The following is a 14,546-nucleotide window of genomic DNA, read 5'->3' as shown; positions in this document are numbered from 1 at the left end:
CGAGAGGGCGGGGCCAGACGGGCTCACATGATTTGCCGGCTACTGTAGCGCCGGCCCCGGCCACAAGCTGTCTGCTCTGTTCGGTCGCGTTACAGGGGAGGCGCCGGGGCCAAGGCAGGGAGGGATCTTAGGAGAGATCGTAGGGTGAGCCACAGCTGCGCAGCCCGGGGGTTGGGTCTAGCGGGGCGGGATGTGGGGGCTGCGTGCCATGAAGTGCGGGGCGAGGTGCTGGTCCCCAGGCATGGCAGGCAGCGCGGACGTTCTGGGACCGGGAGCCACAGCCTGTGTTTGGGTTGGAGGATTTGTGTGGTCAGTAAAGGAATTGTGTAAGGCTCTTGAAGGCGCAGGACCTTCCGTCCTCACCAGCCCCCTGTTGGCTGAATTGGGGGCATGAGCTCAGGACTTTCCCACTCCAGTTTGAATCAGGGCTTACCCCTCTTCCTGAGGTGACCTTGGGGAAGTCATTTACCACCTCAGCGCTCCGGTGTTCTTTAGACTGAGTCCCGGGGGTAACTAGGGAGAGGGTGCGGAGCAGGGCTTGAGAATGCACTAGAGGAGAAATGACGACGTGCTAGGGCCGTCATGGGGTCCAGTTACTGTTTTTCCTTCAGGGAATATGTTCGAGATTTTCCCACGTCCCTCACTTTTTTCTTTTCTTTTCTTTCTTTTTAATTTTTCCTTTTTTTTTTTTTTTTGACAGAGTCTCGCTCTGTCGCTAGGCTGGAGTGCAGTGGCGCGATCTTGGCTCACTGCAACCTCCGCCTCCCGGGTTCAAGCGATTCTCCTGCCTCAGCCTCCCGAGTAGCTGGGACTACAGGCACGCACCACCACACCCAGCTAATTTTTGTATTTTTAGTAGAGACGGAGTTTCACCATGTTGGCCAGGATGGTCTCTATCTCTTGACCTCATGATCCGCCCGCCGCAGCCTCCCAAAGTGTTGGAATTACAGGAGTGAGCCACCGTGCCTGGCCTCACTGTTTGCAAAACTGAGTCCTACCGTTAGATCGGAGTTACTTTCTTGATAATGAACTTCGTCTATTCATAACCCACCCCACCCCAACTGCTGCCACTACTCTGCCCAGATTCTTAAAACTAGAATCTGAGGTCATGAAACCTTGAGCAGGCCGCTTAATTCGATGAATCTCGAATTTTCAATATGTAAAATGAGAAGAAATAATGGTGGCAAAATCTGCCTAATTACAAGATTATCGGAAGGCCTGAAGAAGATAGCGTCTGTAAATGTAGACTCGTAAGTCAGCAGATAAATGTAAGGTTCTAGTGCAAGTCTTTTTATAGGTGAGGAAACAGGGCTAGAGAAGTAGCTGCTAACTGGGAGAGACAGGACTGAACTTGTCTCTTGGCCCAGGGTGTTTTTACTTATACCACACGGATCCAATGCACTGAGTTTTTTTTAAGTTATGTCTTCTTTCTTCCCCTTCCCTTTTTTACATTCTGCTTCTCTGTTTCAGACATCTGAAGAGCTGCCATGTCTGGGGCATCTTCCTCAGAACAGAACAACAACAGCTATGAAACCAAAACCCCAAATCTTCGAATGTCAGAGAAGAAATGTTGTGAGTTCTGGCAGAGAGGAGGGACTGCTCTCTCTCAGCATTTATCTTCGGAATATAGTTATAATCCTAGACTCTGCTGCTTGGTGGGAGTGATAAATAATTCTTTGACATGGAAATTTAATATAAAGTCTCCAGGGTGGAATGTCCTGTCTAAAACAAGTAGACTTAGTGAAATGTCTGTTCTTGGGGCTAGACTACTGGTGTAGTCCAGCAGTTTCTTACTGCTTTCTTAAATTGAATCTCTGTCTCCTGGGATGTTTGCACACTGGCTTGCTGATGGAAGTTAGAACAAACATTATTGTACACACAATAAGTAAGGCACAGTTGCAGGTGCAGGAATTACTTGGAGCTGGTAATGTTACCAGCTTTATCTGTTGGGCTAAGTTTTGGGAGATTGCTGCTCATTGTAGAATTGCAGATGGGAGCCAGTGCTGCTTGGCTTCATTCCTACAGGCCTCAGGGGAATGAGCCCTGACACTTGGCTTCTCACAGTGTCTTGGGCATCTTACTTTCTCACAGGTTTAGCCTTTGTACTTTGTAAACTATTTTCCCTATAGGTTCATTTTTTTGAGGTCAGCTTTCACCTGAGCATTTCCGTTTCCATGCCTGTCTTTTAGATAGAAACAGCAGGAGGGTTAGTGAGGAGGTGAAGCATCATTTCCTGTCCCCATGCATCTGTATTTCTAAGCATCATAGGCTGCATAGCTTCCCAAAAGGTCTGGGACTGTGTTCCCCATATATTTTGGGGAACTTCAAGGAATGCTAACTCTTGCCTCTGCTTCTGGCTGGCACCTTTCCTGTGGAATCCTGTCAGTTCTTCTCACTTCAGTGGTTTTTTATATATGTATATATATATAACCAGTTAGTCAAAGAATACATATATGTGTATGTGTATATATATATATATGTGTGTGTGTGTGTATGTATATATATGTGTATGTGTATATATGTGTACGTGTGTATATATATGTGTATGTATATATATATATGTGTGTATGTGTATATATATATATATATCAGCAGGTGGAAACAGCCGACCAGCATGAGACCAGGAATCATCTCATGTTCAAAGGTTTTCCCAGAGCCTCGACCTTGATGTCATGCCCTTGTCAGTTTCATGATTGACAATGATAATCTCTCTTCACCTAGCACCCATGGAGCCTGCTGGACAGAAGCAGCTGGCTGGATGTGATACTGGGGTTGGCAGAGTTAGGGTCTACAATTAGGGTCTCTTTTCTCTGCCAGGGCAAGAAGCCAGGTACTAAGGGCAGAATACCCCATGAGAGATAACTAGTACAGCATGATGTTTGAGTGTAGCCTCTGGAGTCAGACTGCCTGAGTTTGAATCCTGGGTTTATGACTTCTTAGCCCTTGAACAAGTTGCTTGTCCTCTCCATGCCTCAGTTTACTCCTTTTAAAAGTGGGGATACTAACAGTGTCTCCCCCAAGAGTGATGTGAGGATTAAATGACTAAATGTAGGAAGGCACTTAGAAGAGTGTTGGGCATATAGCTAATGTGTGTTATTTTTCACAGGTGACTCAATCGGCCTGTTGTATTTATTCCTGAAATGTTTATATTGAATCATACTCAAATGCTGTATTGGAAGCTCACTATTTAAAAGAGGCCTGTGAATATTTTTTCAGTAAAAAATGTTTTCTTCTCTTATTTGACAATATTGTAACCTAGATTTGCGGATCTAGGATGCACCTCTTACAGGGAGGTACACTCATGTTACTAGGGTGCTTGATCCAAAAGAGAGCTGGGGCTGGGGGGCAGGATCGATAATTGTGGGAGTCTCTGACTACACAATGCCCTGTGTCAGTCCTTCTAGCTTTGCTTTTTTCTCCATGGTAGGAATCTCTTCTACCTGCTTTCCTAACTCTTCTGTAGTTCCTTTGCCTTGAAGGCTTTCAATTAGTCAAGGAAGCAGTAATCCCTGGTTTCTTTCCTGTCATCTAGACTCTAATTCCTGCTCTGGGCTCTAATCTCTTTTTTTCCAAACTCTAGTTTCTCTAAATGCCTTTTTCTTCTCTAAGAAGAAGAAGGTGTCCTAAAGCCACTGTGATTTATTTACCCCATTCTCTCCTCACGTCACAGTTGGCTGTGAGACTGTTGCAGACATAGTCAAAGGAGAAAATAAAGTTATGAGTATATGTTAACTTACTTCCTTTTCCTCTGCTATAGAGCTGTACTTTGGAGCTGGTTCCCCTGGCAGCTTAGTGTTCACATCAGCAGCTGCTTTATTAATAGCTTAACCGTTGTTCCCTTGCTGCTCATTACACCTGTGTTGGCTAACGTTGACTTCAGGAAGTGACTGGGCTTGAGGATTTCAGGGCTGAAGAATGACTTTAGGGAGCCAAAACCTCCGAAGGAGCATTACTGGGACTTCAACTGCTCCAGGGATGGGGCGAAGAGGGGCTACTGGCTGAGATGCCTTTACGGTGCTCAGAGGACAGATTTCAGGGCTTCTGAAAGCAGAAATGGAGGGCCAGGCGTGGTGGGTCACGCCTGTAATCCCAGCACTTTGGGAGGCTGAGGCGGGCGGATCATGAGGTCAGGAGATCAAGACCATCCTGGCTAACATGGTGAGACCCTGTCTCTACTAAAAATACAAAAAAAAAAAAAAAAATTTAGCCGGGCGTGGTGGCAGGCGCCTGTAGTCCCAGCTACTCGGGAGGCTGAGGCAGGAGAATGGTGTGAACCCAGCAGGCGGAGCTTGCAGTGAGCCGAGATCGCGCCACTGCACTCCAGCCTGGGCGACAAAGTGAGACTCCATCTCAGAAAAAAAAAAAAAAAAAAAAGATTGGAAATGGAGAAATCTGCATGCTTTTTTTTTCTTTTTAAATTTTTTTTTTTTTTGAGTAGTTCTGGAACAGACAAGTTCTTCCACGTACGTTTCTCTAAATACAAAAGCAATGTATGTTCATAAAAAATTCAAACTGCAGAAAGGATTTAGAAAGCGAAAAGTAAAAAACTCCTGTTTCTTCCAAGTTTGATTCTTTTAGACATCTTATTCTGGTATATCCTATTAATAAAGATAGGTTTATATTGTTCATATTCTGTTCAGCTGCCATTTCCTTTTTTTTTTTTTTTTAACAAGTTACTGTCTTGTGGACATCCTTTTAACGTTGATAAATGCAGATTTACCTCATTCTGCATTGTATGGATATGCCAGCTTTCCACGGATAGACATTTAAATTGTTTCCAGTTTTTCATCATCACAAAGAGTGCTGCAGTGACCATTCTTACACATACACATTTGCACATTTGTGCCAGCAACTTTTCCTACAGAAATAATAGAAAAGATAGACACACTGGAAATGTTCATCAGTATTACTAATTTGCTCTCCTGAGAAGTTCTATATTGTAAGCTGTTTTCAATATTTCAAGATATTTTATGGAAATTGGGCAGCATCAACTATAGCCATAGTGGTTAACTGAAACATCAGCTTTCTTAGTGTTTGACCGTAGTTATATGAATTTGGTTATTTCATGCCTGTCAACTGGCAGGAGGTAATCAGCAGTTCTGACTTCTGATGAATAAAGATAAAATGTCACTAATGAAACATGCTTTATGGGCAGCATATTTCTAAATATTAGGCCTCTTTAGAGCCAATAAAAGAAGACGACCTGGGTCCTGAAAAGGCTGGGAACCATTGCTCTCCTAGACCATCCTTCAGGATTAGAATAGAGAGCAAGTTGTGTTTACCGTGAGGGTACCTTTGTCAAGTGCTGACATGAGGCACAGGAGCTGGCAGCTGGGACTGAATGGGCAGTCATGAGATCAGGAGACTGGTCAGAGCCCTGACCTTGACTGTCTATTGTGGGACCACGGGCAAAGCTCTTAATTTCTCCAGGCTTGAGTTTTTCCATTTACACGAGGGAAGTTATCAAGTCCTCATTTTTTTTGTAAATCTTCTTTTTAAATATATTTATTTATTTATTTTGAGACTGGGTTATGAGACTGGCTAATTTTTGTATTTTTAGTAGAGATAGTGTTTCACCATGTTGCCAACGCTGGTCTCAAACTCCTGGGTTCAGGCGATCCACCCACCTCGGCCTCCCAAAGTGAGGATTACAGGCATGAGCCACCGCGCCTGGCCTCAAGTCTTCATTTTATCTAAGCAAGTTTATGAAAGGAAAATGAGTTTAAGTTTGAGAAAAGGAGTTGAACCTGGCTTAAAGAAGGTGGAAGAGAATTTCAGGATTGAAACAGTTTTCCATTGTATATCAAGAGATGGGTTACATTGTCTCTGAAATTAATCAGGTGGCAGTGGCAGGTGGTTTTGTTTTTTAACAGGCAGGACAGAATGTTCGTACTTTTGCCAGTGTGGTAATTTGAGATAGGAAGTGTGGTTTAGTTTTCTACTCCAGAAAATGAGAAGCCCTGGTTGTAGCAGGTGCCCATAAGTGTATTCTGGACAGAGGTGAGACGTGCGTTGCTGGAGGGCTCTTGGGAGGTCCCAGGTGGATGCAGTTTTTTTTTTGTTGTTCTTAACATTGTCTGTCCATATGGGTAAACAGAGAGCAGCTGGTTCCCTGGTTGCCTTCAGAGCAGCTCCCAAGTATCAGTTCATTTTAAGCTTTAGGGAGGGTAATAGGACCTTTGGGGGAAGTGCCTAATGGGCTGGAAGGTGCGGACAAAGCAGGTGTAGAAGTGCAGGTAATGAGCCAAATCATGGGGGATTGAGAGCAGGCATTGAGCTGAGCTGGAGAAAGTGAAGACTCAGGGGATTTTACTACTTAAATCTGAGACAGCTGATCCCATGCAGAGGCTATCTGCCTGTTAGGGGCCAGTGATTAGGGATTAATGCCAGCTGAGGCTTCAGGGTACCGTTTGCTTGCCTTTGAGCTCCCTATTTGAATAGAGATGAAAATCACTTATGTTGCTCCTTTACCTACCTTGGAGGGGGTCCTGCTGAGACTCAGGAATTTTCCATGTGTACAATGCGTAAAGGACTAAAAGCCAAGCCCTCTGACCCCAGGTCTGGGCCTCCACTTCTCCCTCCTCACCACTAGGGTCACTCTGAGTACTTCTTGCCAAACACCCTTAGGAAACTCTTTTCCTTGCGAGGTTGGTTCTCTACCTGGGCCCCTCCTCCCACTTCTCCACTGAGATCTTTCTACATTTATTTCTCAGAAAATGAAAGTTGTATTTCCCATCCAAGTACCTCCATTTTACAGAACTGTTTCCTAATCTTACAAGGTCCCTTAGTATCAGGCAGAGGGGCAGCCGCAATTTGCGGGGCACCTTCTGGGAAGCAGTGGTGGGAAGTGGGAGGTGAAGATGTTTCTTCCTTTTCCCCTATCCTGTGCAGGGCCTTCCCTCATTGGAGCTGGCAGAGCCTGAGCTGTCCCAGATGACCTCAGTGTGGTTTTTGGCCACGGGACAGTGGCCGGCAGCAGTGCAGGTCTTTCTCCCACCTCTCCTCTGCAGCAAGATGGGCCGGGAGGAGCCAGCCCCTGTGAACAAAGTGACGAGGAACCTCTTTTTATGGAGAAAAGCTGCAAGGAAGCACAAGATCTGTGTTCTAGTGCCAGCTGTACCCTTGACTCATTAGGCGTCCCTAGACAAGTCACCTGTCCCCTGAACATCTAGTTTGCCCTGCCTGTCCAGGGAGACTTATCTCTGCAAATGAGCTTTCCTGAAGTAAGTTAATTTACTAAGGAAGGGTAGACTGAGGACTGTTAATGCTTCTCAATTGTCTTGCTTTTACATGGGCCATGGTGGCAGATTGGCCCTAATGCCCCATGTGGGCTGGCTCTACCCTGAAGCTTCCTGAGGTCTATTCAGAACGTGTATCAATTAAGCTTTGCCAACTCAATCTCACTATGGTTTAGAAATTCTGGCTTAAAGAGGAGCTCATGGCCTGAGTGAAAAGGCCAAAACAGCTTGAGGCAAGGCTTTTTGCAGTGGGCAAGCTAATTCTTGCCCATGGTTCTGAAGGGATCAGTGGGATCCTGGAGACAGAAATTCTGTTGGACCTATTATAGGAGCCAGCTCAGTTCTGCACTGGTAGAATCTCCAAGCATTAGACCTTCCTTCATAGCTCTCATGGCTCACTGCAACCTTGAACTCCTGAGCTCAAGCAATCCTCCTGAGTAGCTGGGACTATAGGTGCACACTCCCACATCTGGCTAAGTTAAATATATATATATATATATATATCTTAAATATTAAGATATATATATGTTAAATATCTTAAATATATATATTTATATATATCTTTATACATATATATATAAAGAGACAAGGGTCTCTCTATGTTGCCCAGGCTTATCTTGAACTCCTGGCCTCAAGTGATCCTCCCACCTCAGCCTCCCAAATTGATGGGATTACAGGCATTAGCTGTCATGTCTGGCCACAGCATGGTTATTTTCTTATCCTTGCCACTTTTTTTCCTCTTTCCACCTTGGGTACTTCAGTGAAGACCTCAGACATGTGGGAAAGACGTGTCTTGGTTTGGGCATTTTCTGGAAGCCTACATAACCTTTTAACTCTATTTCAGGAGGCCTGCCTGATATCTCCTTATTTGTCTTCCCAGACTTGCTGAACCTTTGCTCCACAGGTTTATGAAGATAAAATGAGATTATGACTGTGAAGTTCGTAGCTCAGTGTATAAACCTTACTAGGCCCCAGCGGGGCTGGGTGGCTCACGCCTATAATCCCAGCACTTTGGGAGGCTGAGGTGGGTGGATCACGAGGTCAAGAAATTGAGTCCATCCTGGCCAACATGGTGAAACCCCGTCTTTACTGAAAATACAAAAATTAGCTGGGCATGGTGGCTGGCACCTGTAGTCCCAGGTATTCGGGAGGCTGAGGCAGGAGAATCACTTGAACCTGGGAGGTGGAGGTTGCAATGAGCTGACATCACGCCACTGTACTCCAGCCTGGCGACAGAGCGAGACCCCGTCGCAAAAAAAACAAACACCAGGAAACCTTACTAGGACCCTAGTCATTTCGTTTTATTTTGTTTCATTTCCTTCTAGCATGGGCCTCCTACATGACCAACTCCCCGACTCTGATCGTTATGATTGGTTTGCCAGCCCGGGGTAAAACCTACGTGTCCAAGAAACTAACACGCTACCTCAACTGGATTGGAGTCCCCACCAAAGGTAAGTGTGGCTCATTCCCTAGGAAAGAAAATTATTAGTTCCTGGGCCTCACAGGTCTCTGGGAGACTTACTCTTCCTGGCATCAATGCTATAGGGTGCTTCTGGCAGAAATAGCAGTTGCTTTCTGGTTTACTGGAGTTATTCTCTATTCCCAGACTTGTCTCCTCCTGGCGTGGGTGGATTGGCCTAGTTTTGAGGGAATGCCTTTGATAGGACTGTTAAGATTTAGATGAGCATAGGGCTGTAGCTTTTCAGAAGCCTTACATGGACATCGTCTTATATAACCCTAGCAGTGTCTCTGTAAAATAGACAGAGTGGCTGAGGAAATTGAAACCTCAGACAGCTTAAGACTTGTCCAAGGTCTAGAAAGTCAGGACTTGAACCCAACTGTTTTGACTCTTAATCTGATATTGTTCCCAACCTACCATGCTGCTGCTTTTTTCATCCCCTTGGTCACTCCGACATTAGGCCAAGAAACAAGTCCCATTTGGTGGGGCCATCATATTATTTTGCTGCTGAAGGATTTGGGTGTCTTCTACAGTGTTTAATCTTGGGGTGTATCGGCGTGAAGCAGTCAAGTCCTATAAGTCCTACGACTTCTTTCGGCATGACAATGAGGAGGCCATGAAGATCCGCAAGTGAGTCTTGTTTAAGGCCTGATCTCCAGGTCAACTCTTTCTTGGCCGTCGTGAGACTTGGTGTGACAGGGCTTGGTTTCATCTCAGTAAATATCTTATGGGGAAGTTAAATGGAAGTTATCTGATGGGCAAGTGACCTTGGGCTTGGGTGGTCAGAAGAACAGGGCTCAGGGTGATACCTGTGTGCTCGTAGGAGAAGTCTAAAGAGGGCTAAGATCTGTGCGTTGGGGCAGGGGCAGGAAGGGGTTATAGGATGGTGTGAAAACCCTCAGTGAGAAAGTTGAAAGATCTAGTTAGAAAAAGGTTTTGAACAGTGGGAAACTAAGTGGGCAGAGATGTGACTCCTGTAGCCACCCGAATGTTTGTGTCTCTGACTGTGAGCTTAGCTCTCCTTGCTGGTTTCATTTACTGTCATGGCAGACAGTGTGCTCTGGTGGCGCTGGAAGATGTTAAGGCGTATCTCACTGAGGAGAATGGTCAGATTGCGGTAAGCTTTATCTGCTGCTGCTTCTTTCTGGTCCCCACCCTTGCAACAGCCCGGCTACCCAGCCCCACCTTGAGTCTGCCCTAGTGGGGTTCCATTTCTCTGTTACTGCTAATTTACCTTGTGTGCTTTCTTCACAGGTGTTTGATGCCACCAATACAACCCGGGAGAGGAGGGACATGATTTTGAACTTTGCTGAACAGAATTCCTTCAAGGTAGGATCTGACTCCATGCTGGAGGAAAAGGGATGAGTAGAGGTGGGGAGTCAGGCTATGGGCATGGGTCTCTGACTCTAGTGGGTGAGGACAGGATGGGATATCTGAATCTCTTCTCTCAGAGCATTCCCCCAGTCCTTGAGTGTTTTCATTCAGGTCCTTTCTCAGACCTTTAGCCTGTATGTTTGAGGCCCAGGGGCTGTGGTAAGAGCTATAAGGAGTACTTGAGGGCCACTTTCGTGAAGAAAATCCTGGGAGATGTGGTGGCTGGGTGGGGTAGATGAGCATGTGCTCTTAATTAACAGCCTGGCATTTTTGACTTGTTTATCACTGCCTTCTCTCCATGGCCAGGTATTCTTTGTGGAATCCGTCTGTGATGATCCTGATGTCATTGCTGCCAATATTCTGGTTGGTGACACCCCTACATATCATCTCCTCTTCACCTTTTGTGCTGTGTGTATTGTGGTGTGTGTGTGTGTGTGCGCACATGTGTGTGTGTGTTGTTGGGGAGGGGTGTTTTGCATAATGAAAGAGAGAAATAGACATGTTTAACATCACAAAGAGATCTTTTCTATCTGCCAGAGCACCATCTGGTACTTCTACACTCTTCTCTTGGGAGAGGAAACTGAGGCCTTAAGGAATCAAGTAAGAATTAGCTGTTGAATTGAAACCAGGGTTTAGGTTGTAGGATTCTTGACCCTGTGCTCTGGGTATTGTCTGGATGCTGAGACCTAGATATTGGAATAGATCAGCTGGGCACGGTGGCTCATGCCTATAGTCTCAGCACTTTGGGAGGCCGAGGCAAGTGGATTGTTTGAGCCCAGGAGGATCACCTTAGCCTGGGAGGTTGAGACCACAGTGAGCCGTGATTGTGCCACTGCAGTCCAGTCTTGGTGAGAGTGAGAACGTGTCCTGGGAGACTGAGGCTGCAGTGAGCCATGATTGTACCACTGCAGTCCAGTCTTGGTGAGAGTGACAGTGAGCCATGATTGTACCACTGCAGTCCAGTCTTGGTGAGAGTGAGAGCGTGTCCTGGGAGACTGAGGCTTCAGTGAGCCATGATTGTACCACTGCAGTCCCGTCTTGGTAACAGAGTGAGAACCTGTCTCAAAAAAAAAAAAAAAAAAAAAAAAGACTAGATCAGACTCTTCATTTCAGGACTTACCTACAGGAAGGTTATCTCCCCAGCAATTGTCCAATGTTCTAGTCAGTGTTCTATACACTGAGCTCCTTATTCCCTGTGGGGTCACAGTGTCAGCCAGTCCCCATTGGATGAGTTGTGCTCTGCTGGACCGAGTAGATATCTGTACATGGTCTTATGCAGGTGCTCTCCCAGCCGTAGGAACTTGGGATCATCTGAGGAAGAGGCATCTGGTCCCAAGTCAGGCACTGGGGTCATGCACCCTACTCTGAGTGGTAATAGGGAAACATTGGAGCCTGTTCTGTTTTCTCAGGAAAGTACATAAAGGGATTGGGGCCCAGGAGCAGCTTTGGCTGCGTGACTGCCTCTGTCCTTCAGCCAAGTGCAGGCACATGACTCCCCAGTTGTCTTAACTTTTTTGGTTGCCAGGGTCACAGGATGGGGCGGGGCGGGGCGGGGGGGTACTCAATGAGTGGAGTGCCAATGTTCCAGTGAAAGGCGACTTTTATGGACTTCTTTTTCTTTTTTTTAGCAGTGGCTATTTGTAGGAGGACTGTTAAGGGCAGACCTCTGATGAGGCCTTTACTGTTCCTATGATTTCAGGAGGTTAAGGTGTCGAGCCCTGACTACCCTGAAAGGAACAGAGAGAACGTGATGGAGGACTTCCTGAAGAGAATTGAGTGCTACAAAGTTACCTACCGACCTCTTGACCCAGACAACTATGACAAGTAAGGTTTAAGGCCATGGTTTGAAGGGCCCAAGGCAAAGGTCTCATCTGGGAAAATAACCTTTCTCCCTGAGTTCTCTAACTTCCTTCTGATAATCTAGATCTATATTGTTAACATCATCCCGGAGAAATAAGGTATGGATTTGTGGCTTTTATGTGGATTGCATCTTGTACATGAAAAATTGAAGTGGTTTGTTTTTTGTTTTGCTTTGAGACAGGGTCTCACTCTGTCACCCAGGCTGGAGTGCAGTGGCAAAATCAGGGCCCACTGCAACTGCTGCCCCCTGGGCTCAGGTGATCCTCCCACCTCAGCCTCCTGAGTAGCTGAGACCACAGGTGTGCACCACCATGCCCGGCTATTTTTTTTATTTTTTTATTTTTAGTAAAGATAGAGTTTCCCCATGTTGGCCAGGCTGGTCTTGAACTGCTGAGCTCAAGTGATCCACCCGCCTCGGCCTCCCAAAGTGCTGGGATTACAGGTATGAGTCACTGTGCCTGGCCGGAAGTGTTTTTTATCATCAATTTTTTTTCTCTCTAGTCTCTAGTGCATGATTTCCTCAATCTCAGTATTATTGGCACTTTGAACTGGGTAATTCTTTGTTGTAGGAGCTGTCCTGTGCATTGTAGGATGTTTAGCGGCTTCCCTGGCCTTTGCCCACTAGATGCCAGTAACACCTCCAAGCTGTGACAATCAAAATGTCTCCAGACATGGCAGATGTTCCCCGGGGGGGCACAGTCATCCCTGGTTGAGAATCACTGCTCCATATCTGAATGGGGGTGTTCTAGGATACCCTTTGGAGTTGTGTCATCAGTTTTTAAAGTTTATATATATTATATGATATTTTATATATATTAATGCTTGTGTGTATATCATGCATATTATAGCATAACACATTATATATATTCTGTATTGCATATTTTTTATATCTATTTCTCTATCTCTCTCTATATATATAACATGCAAAGCCCTCAAGAACATACCTGACTCAGAGAAATGTCTGATCAATGCCAGCTGTCGTTACTATGGAAGCATTTGTTGGCAGTATGGCATAGACTATAGATTAACTTGTCATGTGTGAGGTATATGAGCCATAACAAAACCAAGTCCATGTTGAAGAAAGATGGCGGACACATGGAAATCTGCAAGAATGTGGCCTCATGAAAGAGCATGCATTCAGGGCAGTTAGCAGCTCTATTCATATAATACAGACCTGCAGCCAAGCAAATGGCACATTTAATGTGCATGGCACACTTAATACAGTGGTCTGTTTAATGTTTTGAGCCTTTCAGTTCCTTCAAGTGGGTTTCCCAGAATCCCCTTAATTCAGAGGCTGAAAACCACCTCTAGATATGCATAAAAGTATTCTTCAGTTGGAACAAAGTCCCACCTAGAAAAACATACAGAAGATCTGCATATATATACATGTGTATGTTTGTATATGTTATCTCTGGTAGTAGGGTGATGCATGATTTGCATCCTTCCATCATTTTTTCCTGATTTTTTGATTTAAAATAAGCACTTATGACTTTTTTTTTGAGATGGAATCTCTCGCTCTTGTTGCCCAGGCTGGAGTGCAGTGGCGTGATCTCGGCTCACTGCAACCTCTCCCTTCCTGGGTTCAAGCAATTCTCCTGCCTCAGCCTCCTGAGTAGCTGGGATTACAGGCACCCGCCACCACGCCCGGCTAATTTTTGTATTTTTAGTAGAGATGGGGTTTCACCATGTTGGCCAGGCTGCTCTCAAACTCCTGATCTCCTGATCCACCTGCCTTGGCCTCCCAAAGTGCTAGGATTACAGGCATGAGCCACCACGTCCAGCCACACTTATGACTTTTATAAAGAGAACAATCTCATGTTGGCTTCAAAGCAAGCAATGTCTGAAAGTGTCTTTGAGAGAAGTGTGATTAGGTAGATGCAGGGAGTGTATAGACATTTCTGTCTGTGCTTCTACTGCCTCTTCCCTTCCCCTCATTGCTCGTCATGCCATATTCTGGCCGGGTCTTAACTGCCTCAAAAGGGGCGTATTCTTCTCACCAAATTTTGGGCTTAGCAAAATCTTCAGGTCACCTAGTCTAGCCCCCGATGGGAAGCCTGAATTCTGTTTATCATATTTATCTACATTACATGTCACACTACAGGCACTGAGGAAATGGTACGAACTTACTAGAAGTTCAGGAAATTGTACTTCATCTTGGTTTTAAGGAGTAATTAATCTCCTACCATTTGGTTCCATAAACGTGGGTGTGACAGAGGAGGGGAGGAAGACCATCTGTGAACCTGCAAGTCCCTATAGAAATCCTTTTTCCTCTGATTCTTATTCTCAGATTTTCTTACCCAGGGAATTTTTTTTTTCCGTTCCTGTCCCAGGGATCTTTCTTTCATCAAGGTGATAAACGTGGGCCAGCGATTTTTAGTCAACAGAGTCCAGGACTACATCCAGAGCAAGATAGTCTACTACCTCATGAATATCCACGTCCAGCCTCGCACCATTTACCTTTGCCGGCATGGAGAAAGCGAGTTCAATCTCTTGGGGAAGATTGGGGGTGACTCTGGCCTCTCGGTGCGGGGAAAGCAGGTGAGTAATTAGTCAGCACACTGGATTTTCTAGGCTTAGAGTTAGAAGGGCATGGCTGAGGTCATCTCTTTTATCTC

At 45.5% G+C, this 14,546-nt stretch overlaps 1 protein-coding gene across 7 annotated transcripts in view; it reads left to right on the top strand.

Moving 5' to 3' along the window:
* The window catches only part of PFKFB2 (6-phosphofructo-2-kinase/fructose-2,6-biphosphatase 2), a 44,920-nt gene that overhangs the window by 18,870 nt on the left and 11,504 nt on the right, over positions 1-14,546 (top strand). For 2 of the 7 annotated variants that reach the window (XR_004245086.1, XM_032137085.2), the window contains exons 1-9: positions 15-144; positions 1,471-1,572; positions 8,564-8,689; positions 9,231-9,327; positions 9,748-9,814; positions 9,952-10,026; positions 10,378-10,434; positions 11,771-11,895; positions 14,262-14,469. Coding sequence is in view for 6 of the 7 variants with exons in the window: in XM_032137085.2 (XP_031992976.1) it covers positions 1,488-1,572; positions 8,564-8,689; positions 9,231-9,327; positions 9,748-9,814; positions 9,952-10,026; positions 10,378-10,434; positions 11,771-11,895; positions 14,262-14,469 (840 nt within the window). In the remaining variant the exon portion in view is untranslated. Of the gene's footprint in view, positions 1-14; positions 145-1,470; positions 1,573-8,563; positions 8,690-9,157; positions 9,328-9,747; positions 9,815-9,951; positions 10,027-10,377; positions 10,435-11,770; positions 11,896-14,261; positions 14,470-14,546 lie in introns of those variants that run through there. The other 5 variants (XM_058430710.1, XM_058430709.1, XM_058430711.1 and 2 more) reach the window with 4 other exon arrangements.

The sequence above is a fragment of the Hylobates moloch genome, unplaced genomic scaffold (genome assembly GCF_009828535.3).
Source record: "Hylobates moloch isolate HMO894 unplaced genomic scaffold, HMol_V3 SCAFFOLD_18, whole genome shotgun sequence".
NCBI lineage: Eukaryota > Metazoa > Chordata > Mammalia > Primates > Hylobatidae > Hylobates > Hylobates moloch.
This window is presented reverse-complemented; position numbering and strand designations above follow the sequence as displayed.